This window comes from Papilio xuthus, unplaced genomic scaffold (genome assembly GCF_000836235.2).
Source record: "Papilio xuthus unplaced genomic scaffold, Pxut_1.1 DF827714.1, whole genome shotgun sequence".
Classification (NCBI taxonomy): Eukaryota; Metazoa; Arthropoda; class Insecta; order Lepidoptera; family Papilionidae; genus Papilio; species Papilio xuthus.
Window position 1 is genome coordinate 6,459,117 of NW_013530935.1, and position 18,425 is coordinate 6,477,541.

General features: G+C 38.3%; 2 protein-coding genes across 7 annotated transcripts in view; both read left to right on the forward strand.

Annotated features, from left to right (window-relative positions):
* smash (smallish) overlaps nucleotides 1-11,585 on the forward strand; it is a 108,447-nt gene extending 96,862 nt beyond the window's left edge. For 2 of the 6 annotated variants that reach the window (XM_013310596.1, XM_013310597.1), the window contains 12 exons: nucleotides 690-822; nucleotides 1,014-2,666; nucleotides 4,148-4,468; nucleotides 4,775-5,110; nucleotides 5,365-5,517; nucleotides 6,554-6,610; nucleotides 6,920-7,386; nucleotides 7,859-7,985; nucleotides 8,113-8,220; nucleotides 8,458-8,726; nucleotides 9,282-9,418; nucleotides 9,772-11,585. In XM_013310596.1, the coding sequence (XP_013166050.1) occupies nucleotides 690-822; nucleotides 1,014-2,666; nucleotides 4,148-4,468; nucleotides 4,775-5,110; nucleotides 5,365-5,517; nucleotides 6,554-6,610; nucleotides 6,920-7,386; nucleotides 7,859-7,985; nucleotides 8,113-8,220; nucleotides 8,458-8,726; nucleotides 9,282-9,418; nucleotides 9,772-9,959 (3,949 nt within the window). In that variant the 3' untranslated portion in view covers nucleotides 9,960-11,585. Of the gene's footprint in view, nucleotides 1-689; nucleotides 823-1,013; nucleotides 2,667-4,147; nucleotides 4,469-4,774; nucleotides 5,111-5,364; nucleotides 5,518-6,553; nucleotides 6,611-6,919; nucleotides 7,387-7,858; nucleotides 7,986-8,112; nucleotides 8,221-8,457; nucleotides 8,727-8,846; nucleotides 9,244-9,281; nucleotides 9,419-9,771 lie in introns of those variants that run through there. The other 4 variants (XM_013310600.1, XM_013310599.1, XM_013310598.1 and 1 more) reach the window with 4 other exon arrangements.
* Nucleotides 11,586-15,138: 3,553 nt separating this feature from the next.
* On the forward strand, nucleotides 15,139-18,387 carry wtrw (ankyrin repeat domain 61 water witch). Its single transcript, XM_013310920.1, has one exon. It carries the CDS (start codon nucleotides 15,165-15,167, stop codon nucleotides 18,084-18,086), a length of 2,922 nt encoding a protein of 973 aa, XP_013166374.1. The 5' UTR covers nucleotides 15,139-15,164; the 3' UTR covers nucleotides 18,087-18,387.
* Nucleotides 18,388-18,425: the final 38 nt, after the last annotated feature.

Here is an 18,425-nt window from a genome sequence, read left to right on the forward strand (position 1 = left end):
CCACTTTCCTTTTTTACGTAACATGATATTTTCGTAAAAACGTATCAAGGCCGATTTAAATTTTTAAGTAATAGATGGCGTTAGTATACAACTGTTAAAAAACCTAGAGTAATCTAAATGTAGGTAGCTATTCTTAAAAATAACATTGATGCATCTAAAAATATCAACTTATTTCGTCGCCAGGAAAAAGACTCACTGTCATGAAATCCTCTAAATATAAATAAGACCAGTCATAGCCCACACCTGTGTCATTTCCCTGAAGTCTGGGCTAGGCTCCCTTTAGCTCAACATGTTTGTCATAGTGTAAACATAAGGCGTGCGATCTTCCGCGGCCACAGATAGCTACGTGAGTCAAGTCCAGGCTCGCGGTGACGCAACTCTGACATTACTATCCCCTGCTAATTATACAGCAGCTCTTTACGTATTGTGACTCAACGCATACACTATATCTATATACATATTTACCCTGGTTAAGTTTTAAAATACATACATTTCCTATCGAGGTTATCTTTCTATTGTCCTGATCCATTATATACCTGATCGGTTCACCGCGTATTTCAACAATGTCCAGAGTAATGAAAATGCTTCTTCATCAATTCTATAAATATTATTGTGTATAAGACTGTTTTTAACTACATCTCGTACAGATCTTGGGTAATGTCCTAACTTATTCACTGTATTTTTTACAGAGCGGGTCGCAGAAGGAGAAATCCTCTGGCACTGTACACGGACGACGACGGGCATGACCTGAGCGACCTCGGCATTGGCACTTCCAGTACCAAGAGCAGCCTCAGCGAAGACTGCGACACTCACAGTCTCGCCGTAAGTCGTCACCACAACAATCTTACTAATCAGAATGAGAGATCGAAAAAACAGGAAGTATGGTGGAACATTTCTGCTATATGTCCAAGAACAATATATGAAACATACCGTAGTGTAATAACTTAGCAAATGGCTGTACTAAAGCTTATCATTGTAGTTTTTGTAACAAAAGTTTCAATCTATGTTTTCAGAGCGATGGCATGGACCTCGATAAAAACCACTCGGACGTGGATAATATGTCCAATTGCGGAAACAATCGCAAGCTCGGTTCGAGTGCCAACGAATACGACACCTGTACGACCACCACGATCAGCTCGCCCGAGCCCGAGGAGTACACGTACGAAGGCGCCATCGAGGGCTACAAATCCAGAATCATTTCACAGACAAACAGCAGTATGGTTAAGACGGTAGTCAATAATAATTGTAAAGAAAAATCGCCAGAAAAATCTAACGCAGACTACAATAGAATCAGAACGTCTGTTAATAATAAAATTGAAGAAAAGCTCTCGTCCTTAAAACAGGAACGAATCAATGACATGAAAAATAATAACAAGAAAGATTTGCCAAAAGTGGACATCCATAAACGCAGAGAGCAATTCGAAAGAGAAAATTCTCAAGAACTGCAATTGAATAAACCAAAATTACCTGAAATAACTAATAAAAAATCTATCAAAGATAGGTTATCAAGCTTAGAGAAGTTCACAGAAGAAATACATATACAAAAATCGACTAGTGACCTTACTAAGTTGCCTTCTGAAGTTAAACCGTTGAAAGAACGGTTATCGTCTTTAGAAAAAATAAAAACATCGGAACCAGAGAAATTCAAAAGATTATCTAATGGAGAGTTGAATACAACAAAGTCTCTGAAAGAACGCTTGAATAGTCTGAAGTCTCAAGTTTCAGAAGAGGAAATGAGAGTAGCAAAAACTGACGTTAAACAAGTTTCAATGAGTTTAAAGGAACGGCTGTCGTGCCTCGATGCTGCCAAAAATAAGGAAATTCCGAAAATATCGGTCGAAGAGGAGATAGTCAATAATGAAAATAGTGGGATTAAAACTTGTGATAATTTTAAAGAAAAATCTCCCGAGTCGTCTTTAACGTGTAATTTGTCCGGAATAGAAAATCAAATGCAGAGTTTCTGTAGATCTCTAGACAGTTTAGATATAAACGGTCAGTCTTCGCCTAATTCATTCGAAAGAGTGCAGAGTCTCGAGGACTTTGACAGTGTCGAAATGCAAAACAACACTGTCCCTAGTGACATCGAGACGGAAGACAGTGGGATACACACCGCCAGGGATTCCTGCGCACCGCCGGACGACATCGCTGATCTAACTCAAGTAGCTTCTCCTATCGGAGAACCTATGGCCGAGGTGTCCGAATACGAATCTTCCAATGAAGATAACATGATCGGCTTAGAATCGACTAAAATTGAAGAAAATCACCTTGAAAGTAACAAAATGTCCGATCCAATAGTAGAAAGCGATGTTAGGGTAGAACAAGCGAAAGAACAAGATATAACTGAGAGTACTGACAGTGGAAGCAACTACATTCAAGCGCTGTCTCAACCTGAAGAATTAAGTGTCACCGAAGATATCACAGAAATTCAACTGGACAAAGAAGATGAGGACACATTGAAGAGTTTAGAGAATCAAGACTCAAGTGTAAGTTTAAATGATCCCGTGTCGACTACATCGGAAGGCGATACCGTAGTATTTCAGGGAAAAATGACTATACATTTAAATTTGGATGAAATATGCAACGGTCTAAACTCTGGTCAAGGGAACAATCTTAATAATAATGAAACTAACCTCACTAACAATTCTAACAGCAAAAGCATGCCAATGGTAACTGTCTCTAACATTTCTACTACTACTAACATTTCACCAAAGAATTCCATTAAAACGCTAAAAATAACTAACGATAATCATAAAACGCTTACTGATAATGTAAACGCATTAACATCACCCATTCATCACAGCTCTGATCAAGTAGGTGTAAGCGAGTCTGTTTCATCGGTCTGTTCAACTAACCATATTGTTAAGGAACAAAGCGAGAACGTTAGCACAAACATTGACACAAATTCCACATCCAGTGATACGCAAGACTCTAATCCGTTTTGGCGAAAACGTACCAAACGTTGCCTCGAACCTAACAGAAGGAAAACAATTCTATTTATTAATAACAAGACTACAGTAAACACTAGTAACCAGTGTCAAAATAAGTAAGGCCTTAAAAGACTTTCATATTATATTCCTATTCCATTTCTCATAATTGCGTTTAGCAAGAGAGATGAGAAAAGAAGATATAGGCAATAATTTTTCTAGAACTTTTATGATCTCTTATTTTTTTGTTTAAAATTTTCCAGTCTTCCACTGATCACGTTTTATTAGGTATCCACCATGTTTTAGATTCACTTTAGACGAACTAATTAATTTATCTACACCATGTAACAGTAATATCATTTGTAGTCAATATAATTTCACATCACATAATTCGTTGTGCTAAAACATTAATCACCAATTGACCATATAAAATAATCTATAATCGTAGTGTTTAAACAGGGTTTTGTGTAGCCTTTATACATGCGTAAAAACAATCGAATTTTGGATATATCATTATCTGGAAACATTAGAAATGTTCTTCAACGTGATATTTGTAAAATCATTATCCAAAATATACGTTGCACTGTTACGTTTGGGTTTTATTTATTAATATGTAAATCATCCTTCATTACATCTAAACAATATTGAAGAAATATATTTTACTATTGTTAGGGACATCTTGATATACTATTTTATGAGTTACGATAATAATGTTATCTATGCGCGGCATATCTTAATCAAACATGGCCATATCTTGTGATTGTGGCTTTGTAGGCTCAGTATGTCTGTTACAAGCGCCCCTCACTGTGATGTTCTCCTAAATGTATTTATTTCATCTTAAAGTTTTGTTCATTAGGATATCTTACATCAGCTTTTGGTGATGGGTTAACTCGAGGTAAGATCAGTTTGTGGTGCAAGCTTGATTCTAACATTTTTTTTTCATTTTACGCTGCATTATGATTTTCATAGCTAATATTATATTCCTGCTTGATTAGCATGTATACTTTTTATTATATTTGTTACATGATTTACTAACATTCCTTCTTACTACAGATTTCTTTTTTTAAATATTAATTCCTTACGAAATTTATAGCGTCCAAATAGCTTATCTAGTCAAAAGATTTTTTTTCGTTTTGTTAACATTTTTTATTTTAGCTTTCTTCTAAAATTTCTCTTTATCTAACCAAGTTGCGAATGTTAACATTATAATTGACAATTTCCAGGTAATCGATGCTTTAGAATTAGCTTTTAAAGAGCTTGATTCAGAAGACAGTGCAGCAATTGACAGCAAAATGGAGGACGAAATAAAAACAGAAGAAAACAAAGTCGAAGTAAAAACTGATAAGGTTTTGCTTGACTTTGATATAGAAAACAAAGTGTCAGTGACGCCTTTGTATGAGAACATCGATATATTCTACCAAAATACAGTAGACGCTTCGAATGCTTTCCCATTAGACTTACCCACTAATGTTCTGGAGCCTCCTAAAGAGAAACCTCCTCCACCCCCCACAGAGGATGCCGCAGAAGACGAACTTCTTGGAAATGTATGTATGCCACTATTATTTTTCATCAAAAGTGAAATAACTAAAGCTGATAGCATTTAAAGTGTTAAATCTCTAATTTCAATAACTTGAATGATCGATCCGGAAGCTAATTCTAATATTTGCCTAATCCAAACATTCCAAATATTTGTAACTACTACATGTGCGTAATTACTCACCTGATAAGCAATATTTGATCACCGATAAGCCGATAACTATACAATTATGATTTATATATTTGATAATATAAATTATAGTATCCAATCTTTATGTTTTACTGGCTAGGGTTTAAAATTTTACAAATTTTAGGGTAATTTCAAACACACAAGTTCAGCTCGTCGTATCAAGAAAGAGATCCGTAACAAGCGAACATCTTTCCTCGGTATTGAAGGTCAAGTAGACGATAGTTACTTAGACGCTGATCTGACATTAGCACCACGTCCTGACATCACTTCCTTCTTGCAAGAGGAGACTAAAATCGAAAAGTTGTTATACAAGAAGACACTGTCACATGATATGGATGCTAAATTGAGAGACAGCAGGGATTCAGGCGTTGATATAGATAGAGGACCTTCAGCTGAAGCATGGTATAAGGGACAATCTTCTCCTGAGACCTCTAATCCACATAGCAGACAAAATAGTGAGGTAATGTTGAATTTATTTTAGTGAGATGAGCAATATAATTGTAGTCCAAACGTCAATATTTCTAATGGTTAGTAGTGAATAAGGTCCCTTAAGCTTTTCTTTGTAAAATAGTACGAGGCTTATCTATTTTAGTCCCGTAATTTTGTAAGTTATGGTCTTCTAGTCTTGTTACCACAGTTATTGCTAAATGTACAATTTCTTCTGTAGTGAATATTTCTTCTGCCATTAATATTATTGCTCAATTAAATTTCCAGCCGTATACCCATGTTACTGTAACATCAGACGAGGAAGAGACTGCAAAGAAATCAGAAATCTTCACAGAAGATCTAACAACTAAACTCACCTCACTGACCACAGATAATGAAACAAAAATCGAAAGCTTGGATAAAAAATTACAACAACAACAGGTGAGAACTAACTAAACTAACAATAGAGTGTTTGACACGTTTTGATACTTTAAAATATCGCACAAATATTTAGAATAGCTAATCTTATAGACGTGGTGTACCACAAGGGAGTATCTTTGGTCCTATATATCTTATCGTTGGATTGTAATGCATCTTCAGTTCGTTTTAATTATGAAACGTTTATTCGAAGATCGCTGATTTCAATTTTGTTGATTTATATAATTATTTTTAATGTAATCAATATTATTTTCTTTTAGAATTCTTTTTCTTTTACATTTTAAATAAATCTTATGTTAAGTAGTTTTATTTATTTTATATTATATTTGTTTGTTAGTACTTTAAAATTATATTTATAGTTTTCTGATATTTTATTTTAATTATTATAATAATTATTAACAGTAGAATAATGTTTTATTTAAATGAATATTGTATATATTTTGGTGTTGGGAGCTTCCCCATCAATTAAGTCTGGTTTTGTATGTAGCAGTAATAGTTATTACTTTCAAGTTAGTCTAGAATTATTGAAATTCTTAATTGTTCAATAACTATTTTGTTTTGCTTTATACAAAATCAATTAACTTGGTTACGGTTAATATAATTTTGTCAAATAATAAACAAAAGCTACAATAACAACGCACCGCTTTTTAACGTCTTAACTACGCCTGATTTTAATTTTAATTTTTAAGTGTAAAAAGTGATATACATTTAGAATTTTCCAATTTATTTAAAAGAAGTAGTATTTTAAAGCTTGTAATGCATCTGTAGAATATACTTGCATCAATAAAAATATATATATCACAGTATTACAACGACTTTTATTTGCTCCTATTTCGTACACCAATGCATGGCTAAATTATATGAACACTTTATAAAATAACGCTAGAATTGCAATTATTATTATTAAATTCGTTTACATTTCAATACATAATGCTTTTTATAATCTGTGTGATGATTTATTTAAAAAATTAATGCTCCGTCATCCACCATTTTGTGTATATAACATTAAACAAGATGGCCGCCGTGGCGTGCATTGCAGGCGGCCGGCACTAACGAGGACTGGCCTGACGGGCATTTTGACGATGCTCATACCAAGGTGATTGACATCTTTTACACTAAACTTCTAAGCTTTTAACTTACATCCATTAATAACGTCATAAAACTGCAATAAACAAATACTTTAATAAACAAATTAATAATATATTACGTTATTTTTGGATACGTTATAAATGTGACAATTTTCGGTGAAACAAAACTAATGTTATATAACCTTAACCGAAAACTGTACTATCATTGCTCATCATACATCAAACCACGCTGGCTTGGTGCACGTAACTCTGTTGCTACTAAACAATTAACTTACCAGCTAAAAAGAAATAACATACTAATGTGAAAAACCCAATAGGAAGTGCTGCGATTCGAAAGAGAACTACTGCAATTGGAGCAAGAAGAATTAAGAAGACAAAGAGAGAATCTACTTAGAGATCAGAATAGAATAATCCAGAAATCAGTACAAGATATATCTAGTGTCACGCAAACAACAGAAAAGACACCTATCGGTAGAATAAAGAAACCAAACCAAAACTACAGGCATTCAATGCCAAATTTATTAATAAACGAGAACTACACTCGTGCACCGGAGTTATCAAAGGTTCCAGAAAGATCTGTCTACGATGAGAATATGAAACGCAAACCGTTCGTATCAGAGGAACATATTCAGAGTCATTTCGGTGTGGAAGAGAGTAGGAAAGTGTTGTATGAGGACAAGGCCAAGTTTCCCGAGAGAAGGGCGGCGGTCAGCGCCCCGCGGCAGCCCGTTCTGCCTCCCAAACCGAGGAGCAGGGAGTCCATTGAAAGGGAAATCACAATGAGGTTTGTAGCTAACAAATTACAAAATATATAATTTAATAGTCCTACGTCTTTTAGGGAATGATTTAATGTAAACTTCTCATACCAAATTCAGAAGAAAGGTCGCACATTACAAAACGACGTGTTGATCTTAATATCGACTTTGAAGAAATAGTCAAAAGTATGACAAGGTGATGATGGATTATAGTTTATCAATCCAAAAAGCATCAACATCTCAGATATAATCTCTGCTTATCTTACGATGACGTCATACCATCTTAGCAAGTCAAAATAAAACAAAATTCTGTCACCTAGTATTATTACCTAATCATGAAAAGGAAAATTTAACTTTCTTGTTATACTGCTTTAATTGAGTCTATAGGTAATGGGAACAGTAAAATAAGATATAGGTAACATCTCAGAATACCCTGCATTTTAATTATTGTCAATACAAGCGATAAATTATGATAATTATGGGAATCTACACTTCTTTAAGGAGTAGCCGTGTACCTTCAGCTGTGGAGTACGCCAACGTACAAATGCGTCACAAGCCGACACCCAACGGCAATGTAAACGGCAACAGCAATGGACAGTACTATCCTATGACCAGGCATACTTTGCAGGTAAGTCTACTGTCACAATATAAATATAAACAACCAAATAAATGTCTAACATTATACCAAAGTAAAGGACGTTTTAATTTGGAAAGCTGTGACGTAATCATTTGTAACTTCTTGTTTATTTTGGCAGGCGTTGAGCGCTGCACCGACGCCCAAGCTAATCTCCAACACGGATTGGCTGCAGGCGCGCAGCAGACACCCCGCCAACTACAACTACCACCAGCACTGGCTCATACAGGTACATACATACAGCTCTCACTGCGACACGTTTAGAACAAAACATAAGCGTGATCTATTGTGAATAGTAGCGCCATCTATCGTTTAGTTTTATAAAATAATTATTTCTTAGTTAAAGACGTTTAGATTTAGTCTGCAGGAGTTCACAATAAAATTGACACACATACAAATATTTTTAAGGGGTAGTGCAGTAAATTAGTTTTTATTCTTTTAAATATATTTTATCTATTAATTCCAGGAGGCAGAACATCGTCGGATAGAGGAACATAAGAACAAAATGCGCGCCAATCAGCGCCACTCCTACCACGACGGTCATAGCGTGCCCCACGTGCCCCACAGTGTACCTCACGTGCCCCACACAGTGCCCCACAGTCAGCCAATCTTGCCCCAAACTCCACCCTACAACATGCCTCCGAGCAAGCCACATGCACATCACAACGGCCCACAAAATGGAACACACAATCTAGCCAGTCAAACTCCGCGCCATTTGCAAACAACTACAGCCAGGTAACATATTATTTTACCGACCAATCTTATTTTATAAAAATTCTGTTAAGAATCCTGATTATTACGAAATTTTCTTTGTATGTTTTCGAGTCGTAAGGAATTCTGTTTCTACATTTATAGACCACCAGTCCCTGAGAAAAGTTTAAAAGTCCAAACGGCATCGCGGATGTATAGGCAAAATATAAGCGTGAGCGATGTTTGCTGCATTCAGTAGACACATTAGCTAGTTGTGATTGCTTTACCGTGTGTTTCCTAAACCAAAATCTCAGAGTCAACAACATGGATGACGATATGTTTTATACAGAGATTTTTGTCTCAGAAACTCACGGTTAGACATACATATTTTTTTTAAATTCATTGAACAGTAGATAGTAGGAAATTTAGCTATTCCGTAGTTAACAAACCATGCTTCATTTAACGGTGGTCTGATCGAAATTCAACTCATTTTTAGAATTCCCTAGACCTTTATATAGAAACATCTTTTGCTAGACCCCATTTTTATTATCTAGTTAAATTGTGTATAAAAGAGCTTTAATGTGATATTAATGGATTCAGCCAACAACAGTTGCCGCACGAGTACAGGGGAGTGCGGGAGGCGAGGGAGGGCAGAGAGGGGCGCGAGGGGAGGGACGACAAGCACGTCCTCAGTGTTAGTGGCAAGAGAAAGTGCTCCCACTGCGGAGAGGAACTCGGTAAGTTAGGTTAGAATAACTACTGTTAGGTTAGTTTTATCGAATCTAATACCAAACTTTAAAACGTGATGTTTTAACAACATCCAGTCAGCCGTTAAATTGTGGGAGACCATAGTATAAATACACAGAAAATCTAGATTTTACCTAATAAGACGAAACAACTCGCAATAGAGTAGTTCATGTATTGTTTCTTTGTATCGAATAATTTCCAAAACTACTAACCAGATTTGAAAAATTCTTTCGCTGTTGGGAAGCAACACTATCCCTGGGTTACATTAGATTCTTACTTTCGCGCAGACGAAGTCGCGGGCAGCTGGTAGTGTTATTTATATATATATATATTGTGTTGTCAGGTCGCGGCGCGGCGATGATAATCGAGTCTCTATCGCTGTGTTACCACGTGTGGTGTTTCTCGTGCGCGGTGTGCGGCGCGCGTCTCGGCGACGGCAGGAACGGCGCTGACGTGCGCGTGCGCGCCGGCCGTCTGCACTGCCACCACTGCTACTCTGCTGACGACGGCTCCAAGTACTCCTGCGTCTGACTCCTGCATAATACTGCTCAGACTACACCTAATGGCACTGCACCACCATCTTCCTGCCACCGGCTGAAGCGTATTAGAAAAAGTCAAAGAGCTCGGCCCTTCGACTTTTAGAGTGGGAATCAAAATTCATGCAGGAATCATGTAAAAGTGAAGTCTCAAATTTGGAAAATGATTCGGGGAATAGGAATCGATTTTTGGCAAAGTTTCATACAACATCGATTGATTTCAAATTTCTCGACTACCCTCATCTTTGCGAATAATGTCCGACTCATAACATTATGTAGATTTATTCAATATTAAATAATATATTGTTAATAATCAGTTAACGTCGTGTATCGTGATCTACTAACATTTTGTTCAAACTACCCCACGTGTTGTTTATTTTTATATCCACGAAGACTAAACTACGGTAGTTTTAAATAAAAATATTTTTAATACTTAATTAACAATATTAAATGTGATTTGTAATATTGATTTTAAATGTTAAGTTTAGTTGTCGGATATTATGTAAAACGATAAATAAATATTTGTTAAATAATTCCACCATATTACATTATGTGTTCAGTTTTTATCTAAATAACAATATTATATACATAATTGAACCATATTCAAACATATATTGAAAAGTTATTTTTTTTATAAATGAATACTAAGATTTTATAGAATCTTAATCAGCTTTATTTTTGAGAGAATCAATAAAACCTATTTTAATGGCAAAGGGAACATTTTTATATTCCGTCTATTCCGAGCTAGATGAATAACTTTGAAGTTGTAACCCTCGATGACGTCATCGGCGTGACGTCAGCACTCTCGCACCAAAACGTCAGTGTGACTCAGCGAGCCCTGAGTCCACCAATGCACGCTTTTGTACCACACACCGTCACTATACCTCTAATACACATCTACTCGAAAAATTGAGTTCCGTGAAACTCGACGAGTATCATAAAACTCACGAATATAATACAACTCACGAGTATTACGTGGAGTTTACGATTTCCACGAAATTTTGATTAGAGTTTCGTCAAAAATATAAGAATTGATTAGTATTTTTTTATAATAAATCTTTTTTTTTTTGTTAAAATAGCACTGAAATAATCACTTTATTTTTAATACATTTTTTTTCTTAAAATTTAGGTCGCTCTGATTTTATAGCCCTGTTTTTTTCTAAGTTACACTTTTCGTTCGTTAACAGTAATGCAGTTCGAATCTCGAACGATTTCGTGTGACTTATAATTGTTCATACATTCTCATACATAACACATCGATCGTGCCATGCAGTAGTTCCCTTGAAAATTTTACTTAAACAATTTAAAGTATAATTTTAACTTCGGTGATTAACAATATTATAAATCGAGATAAGATAAGGTGTTTTGTATAATTTTTGTAAATAAAATAATTTATATGTTATTAGTGTGTGTTATTATAAGCTTTAATAGTATACGTTAGTTAAAACGGAACATTAATCCAAATATCGTTTGTCGTTTAATATTTTTGTATGACGCGCCCCCCGCGCTCCCCGCGCCCCCCGCGCCTCCAGCGGTTCCCGCGTCTTCTGTAATTAATTTTGAACTTGTACATTATCTATGGCAGATCCAAACTGTATAACAATAAATAAATATTAAATAATATTTTAGTTTTATTTTCATTCCAAGAAATCCTTAAATCGTACGTCAAATGGCTCTAATATGGTAAAGAATTATGATAGATAAGTAAAGGAACATGAGATGGTAAAGAGCGATGTGATACATTGAATAGTTAAACTATTATTCATATACTTCAGTAACTATTGATTTCTGAGACCAAAATCTTTGTATAAAACATCGTCATCCCTAACATTATTTGTGGCAAAACAAAGATGGCAATATATTTTGTTATGTGGGGTGGTAGCAAAGAGAGTGCTCAGTATGCCGCCGGCTCGCTCTATCTTGTGCTTGAGCGTTTAGTCTCAGGCCATGTCAACCACCACTGGGTGCCGCCTCATTTGTTTACGGCAGCCATGTCTTTCTTTCACGATCCACTCCAACACCTCCTTAACAATATGACTGGAATCCCGACGAAGCGTGTAACTACTCCATAACTACTTTCGACGTCTTATTTGCTGACCGATCGGCTCTATACAAGCCGGATGTTCGTTGCGAGTTGTTTATGGCCAGTTCTAGGATATATTGGATTGATTTACAAAAGTATTTATGAACACAAAGCCACACCATTTGGGAATACATCAAGATAAGAACAACAATTTACGCTAGATGTAAACATACCATCATAATTTACTAGTCGAAACATAAGCAAAAATATTTTTATCTCAATTATTTCAAGGAGAATATTGTACTACGAGGTTTTTTGCAATATTACGGTTAGATAGATAAACATGTCGCTAAAGCAAAACAGGTTGGCAGTGATTATAAGGAATCATCTAATGGCCACAATTGACTATTTCCTGCGTCGTTTACCCAGACCGGGCAGTTTGCACGTGACGTCATCGCAACCTTGATCAAGAACTACACTTGAACTGGTTAATAGACCCGATGGTACAGTGGGTATTAGTCAATCTAGTTTGTAATATTTTCGTACAGATTTCAGTTCAATATTTTTTTTATATCATAAGGTCGCAAACGAGCGAGCGTCCACCTAAAATCGCTGAAATAGCGAAGTGACCGTTGCCAATAGACATACGCAATTGCATATGCGTTGCCTACCTTTAATCGACGGTGGATAGGATGCACAGAAAGAAAGTATCTTCCCTTACCATGCATCCTCTCATCCGTAAAGTCCACGTCCACTTTTCATCCTTTCCTTATAAGACAAAAGGGTGGGAAGGACTAAATTAAGCCTCCGGGACGCAAATATATCTACATTATACTAGCTGTCGCCCGCGACTACGGCCGCGCTGAATTAAAAAAGAAACTAATTAGTAGCCTTTTTGGTCTTTTAGACTATGTTCTACATGTGTGCTAAGTTTCATCAAGATCCGTTGAGCCGTTCTGTAGATACCTTCAAACAAACATCCATCTATGTAAACATTCGCATTTATAATATTAATAAGATTTACTGGCCGAAGATGCGATTTACGAATTGTTTTGTTTCTTCTTTGTTCTTTACACACGTATCTGTTTTCAGTCCATTGTATTGGAAATAGTAAAAAGGAAGTTATCGTTACATATTTCCTGTAACGAAATACAAGTAATTGTTATTATAACTATACGATTTAATACTACGCTAAGAAACAGGCCACTGTAAGTCTGTCTGTCCTTGTTATTTTAATGAGAATATGAAGAGTAAGAATGTGCAGACCAGACTGTATACAGTAGTAGGTACTTAAATGTGACCTGAAGTTACATCGGTCATGGCACATTGTGGTATTGTCAGAATTGTGATGAGCTGCTCCCATGACCTTGAGATGATTCGCTAATCAATTCGCTGCACAATCGGCTACGGACATCGATTCTCATGTGTAACATATTAAATCATGGTTCCGGTGAGTCATCACAATGTTCTATTCTATATCTATTTGTAGACTAATTTAATGAAAACTATTTGATATTTTAACATCCAGTCTTTGTTTAGATAGTCATGTGTTTTAAATATAGTGCAGTTTTCGTATCCCCATTGTCTTACTAATATTATTAATGCGAAGGTATCTACAGAACGTCTCAACAGATCTTGATGGCTCAACGACGATGTAGAACATAGTCTGGAAGAACACAAAGGCTACTTATAGTTTTTAAAATTCCCCGTGGCGGAAGTCGAGGGCGACAGCTAGTTCTACTAAATATCTTTTTATGAAAGTATTTAATAATATTTTGTTTCGATGGCAAGTATGTAATAAATGTTTCTACATCAGCTTACTAAAATAGCATATACTTGTATTGTACTTGTATGTACTTAGTTTTATGGCAAAAAGTACAATGGTTTATTCTACCATGATTTTAACTAAACTATAAGATTCGTTAAACTATGAGAACAATGCATTAAAGTTCTTCACATTTTTGCAAATACATAAAAAAACAACCTTCAATCTTGAGAGGTTATTTTCCGTATTTTATATTTGTGAATCGCTGTTTGTTTTACTAAAATGAATTGTAAATTATCATTAGTTTGGCCACTAATATATTGACAGACAACTTTAAATATTAAATAATTTAAAGGTTTTGTAATCTCTATCCTCTTAGGTCAAAGGAGGGACCATTTTAATTTGTTCTTAAACAAGGTAAGAGTTACAGAACTTGACCTAACGGCAGGATATGATGCGATATAACGCTAATCTTATTTAGCGACGTCGTTACGTTGTCTTGCACTCACTGCTCAACTCCAAAGGTCCCAAGTGACATAGTGGCATAATGTTTCCTATTAAGAACCCATTCCACTAGAGTGACAGGCAGCTCGTGACTTTCATTGAGCAATGATGTACAACGCCACCGCGATTGCTAAAGAAACATCCATGCGCTTAATGTCTTAGTGGAAAGGACGTCTTAGTTTACCTCGCAAACCAATATTTTTTATATTTATCTATTTAAACAAAGATATTTAAATTAAATAGAAAACTCATAAGTTTTACCAAGTGTTTCCATCCGTATTACTACAACTGATGATTAAAAAATTGGCTTATAAAGGTAATGAGCTCATTTATTATAAATATCTTTAATTATTCTGTCAATGTAGTATTGTGCTGTAACACAGTGCGATGTGGTCGCAGCACTGTGTAAACAAATGTAGTCCCGAGAGCTGAGACACGAGACGGCCATTGTTAACTGACCGTTTACATTGCTATTGCTAGGATCCTGTCACACGGCACATGGACATGAGGTGACAAACATTTTATATATACTTATATGTATGACACAACTTGTGCAGGCAATATAAGATGCATTTTCAGAGAAGAATCTTCGGACAATTTGTAATTTTAAAATTCACGTGATCTGACCAACGACTGAACACTTCTACACACTAGGTAAACCACCAAAAGACTTTTAATGAGTATAATCTATTCTTTCTGTGGGAGCATGATCTATACTTCCCGATACCAAAAAATAATGCCACTGGTCTATTGTATTAAAAATTGTGAATAATGGATCAACATGTCCTCATTGATCGTCCACGTGTGAATGCACCTTAACAACGAAAAGGTGCGCGCGATTCATTCTTTCCGTCGCAATTGGCGGACAATAGCAGAACCGCTCAGTGAAGCGTCGACCGCCTGTCCGCATGCCCACAGCGCGCAGCCTGCTCTCGCGGCGCTGGCTCCGCACCCGCCGCGCCCCGCATGCCTCGGAGCCCGAGCCAGACCCCGGAACCATGGAGCGTCGCCAGCGCGTTGCCCGCGCCCTCTCCTCCCCGGCGCGCGCGCAGCAACCGCCCGCGGATGAGGAGTCCCTCGAGCGCGCCTTCCCCTCTACCGGCCACCTCGAATACGTGCTGGCCGGCTCCTCGCCGCCCGCCGAGAGCGCCCCCAACATGTACGACAGCTTTGAGGAGCCTCCCCTGGACTTAACTGCGCACATATGTGGCGACTCGTTGCGTCAGAGCGCACACGAGCAGATGCGCGCCGTCGGCGGCCGACTGCGCCTGCTGGACGACCTGGAGTCGGGCGTCATCACGCCAGAAACCGCCCTCGACACCTTTACCAATGCCACTGAAGCCGAAAGAAATGTTTGTCTGTTCTGGGCGGCGTTCCTCAAGCAAGACCAGTTGCTGCCGGCGTTAATGGAGACGGGAGCGGACCCGCTGTACTTCGACGCTCTAGGACTATCCTCGCTTCACGCAGCGGCGTTCAGCGGGTCCTCAGAGTGCGCCAACTATCTGCTATCGTGCGGGGCTGATCCCAATTACATGCCCCGTTGCTTCGCACCGCTCCATTGTGCCGCGTTCGGGAATTCAGTGCAAGTGGCTAATTTACTAATCAGTCGCGGGGCGTCCGTCCACGCGGCCGTCAAATACGTCAATTGTGAAGGAGGCTTGTTGCACTGCGCCGTGCGCGCCAACTCCCTCGAGTGCCTTAAGCTCTTTATTTCTCACGGAATAGACGTCAATTTAATAGAACCGGGAGGCACGAACGCGATTCATCTCGCCGCAGACCTGGGCATGATTCAATGTCTCGTAATACTCTTGGACACTCCCGGGGCTGACCCTAACGTCCGGACGAGAGTCGGCGACAGAGAATCGACGGCGTTACATTTAGCGGCCGACGGCGGTTTCGCCGATTGTGTTGACTTGCTCCTTTCTAAAGGTGCTGATGCGAGTTTAAAAAATCATCGCGGCTTCACCGCTCTGCATTTGGCCGCGCGCTCCGCGAGCTTGGAGTGTGTCGAGTCATTGTTGCGAAAAGGTAACGCCGAGCCCAACGCTATGGACTTCGACATGAGATCGCCCCTCCATGCCGCCATAGGCAAGTCCGACAGTGCCTGTGATATTATTGAAACTTTAATAAGTTGGGGGGCAAATGTCAACCAGAAAGATGAATACGGCTTCACGCCTCTCCATCTGGCCGCTCTAGATGGCCTTTCCGCGTGTGTCGAAACTTTAATTTACCACGGCGCCGACGTCACGACGAGGTCGAAAAAGGGTAATTCTGCGCTCAATGTAATCGCTCGCAAGACCCCAGCCTCGCTGGCTATGGTAACGAGGAAACTAGATTGTGCTATCACGTTGCATCATTCACAGACAAGCAACAGAGAAGTAGAGTTGGAGCTCGACTTTCGCAGTATACTACAGCACTGCTACCCGCGAGAGATAAGCTATCTTAACACTTTTGTAGATGAGGGACAGAAGGAGGTGCTGCTACATCCTTTGTGCTCGGCTTTCCTTTACATTAAATGGGAGAAGATTCGCAAATACTACGTGGCGCGGTTGTTCCTGAGCTTTATATTTGTCCTGTGTCTCACTTTATACGTCTTGACCGCCTTGGCTCACAACTGCTACAACGGCAGCAAAGATATGGAAGAGACGATTCAAGAACAAGAGCTTTGTCAGAAGCAATCGATTCTTGGGGACTTATTAAGGAAAAATCCATTCGTAATCGAAATGCAATGGTGGGTGCTAGCGGGTATAACCATTTTCGAGATATTTAGAAAGGTTTACGGCATAGCTGGCTACTCTACTGTCAAACAATACCTGATGCAGTCCGAAAACATAATTGAATGGTTCGTCATCGTGAGTGTATTTCTCATTTCGTATATTTATACCAACATAACTTACACGTGGCAGAATCACGTCGGTGCGTTTGCGGTGCTCGCAGGCTGGACGAACCTCATGATGATGATCGGTCAACTGCCAGTGTTCGGTACTTACGTGGCGATGTATCAAAAAGTCCAAAAAGAATTTGCAAAACTTCTGATGGCCTACTCTTGTATATTGATCGGATTTACAATCAGTTTCTGCGTCATATTTCCGGATTCTTCGTCATTTGCTAATCCATTTATGGGCTTTATTACCGTACTAACTATGATGATTGGAGAATTAAACTTAGATTTACTGCTTAACGAACCTGACGGTAACGATCCACCTGTATTACTGGAATTTTCGGCTCAGATTACATACGTGTTGTTTCTGATGTTTGTGACGGTCGTTCTGATGAATCTGCTGGTCGGTATAGCTGTACACGATATCCAAGGGCTAAGGAAAACCGCCGGATTGTCCAAGCTCGTGCGGCAAACGAAACTAATATCTTACATGGAATTGGCATTATTCAATGGATACTTACCGAAATGTCTTCTAAAAATTTTACATTCATCAGCATTAGTTTCCCCGCAAGCTTACAGAGTAGTGTTGAGTGTAAAACCACTGAATCCCAGCGAGAAAAGATTACCAAGGGATATAATGATGGCCGCTTACGATATAGCAAAAATGAGGAAACAGTACGGACATACAATATCTTCGAATGGATCTACTACAGGAACATATTCTTGCTTTAAAAAGTATGAGAATAATAACGACTCGAGTTACAGGGAGTACGGATACTCCGGCTTAGGCAGCCTACAGGCGAGGCTGGATGAGACCTCGGAGAACGTGCGACAGCTGACGCAGGAGGTGAGAGAGCTGAAGAAGTTGATTAGCGCCCAGCAGCTAGTCATCCAGCAGGCGCTGGCGGGCGCAGCGCGGGAAGGCGCGGGACGACCGTTGATCACGTAATGCCCAGGACCGTTTAGTTTCAATGCCAGCGGCGCATGAGTCAATAAACTATAGCGACGGGCGGCGGGCGAGCGCTGTAATAATCTTTCGTTACGTGCTACCGTGGGCGGATGAGAACTTAAAATATTTTGAAGTGTTGTCTATTTTTTATTATTGTATATAAATTTAGGGTGTCGTTTTAAAATTTAGATTTATTTCATTAAAGTCGTAGAAAAACATATCATCTGGTGATAAAAATTACATCATTCAAACGGTTCGAACGATAGTTGCCTTCGTGGTTTGACTGTGATTGTATATGATAGTTGAGCACATTTGTGATATAGATTATCATGACAATAA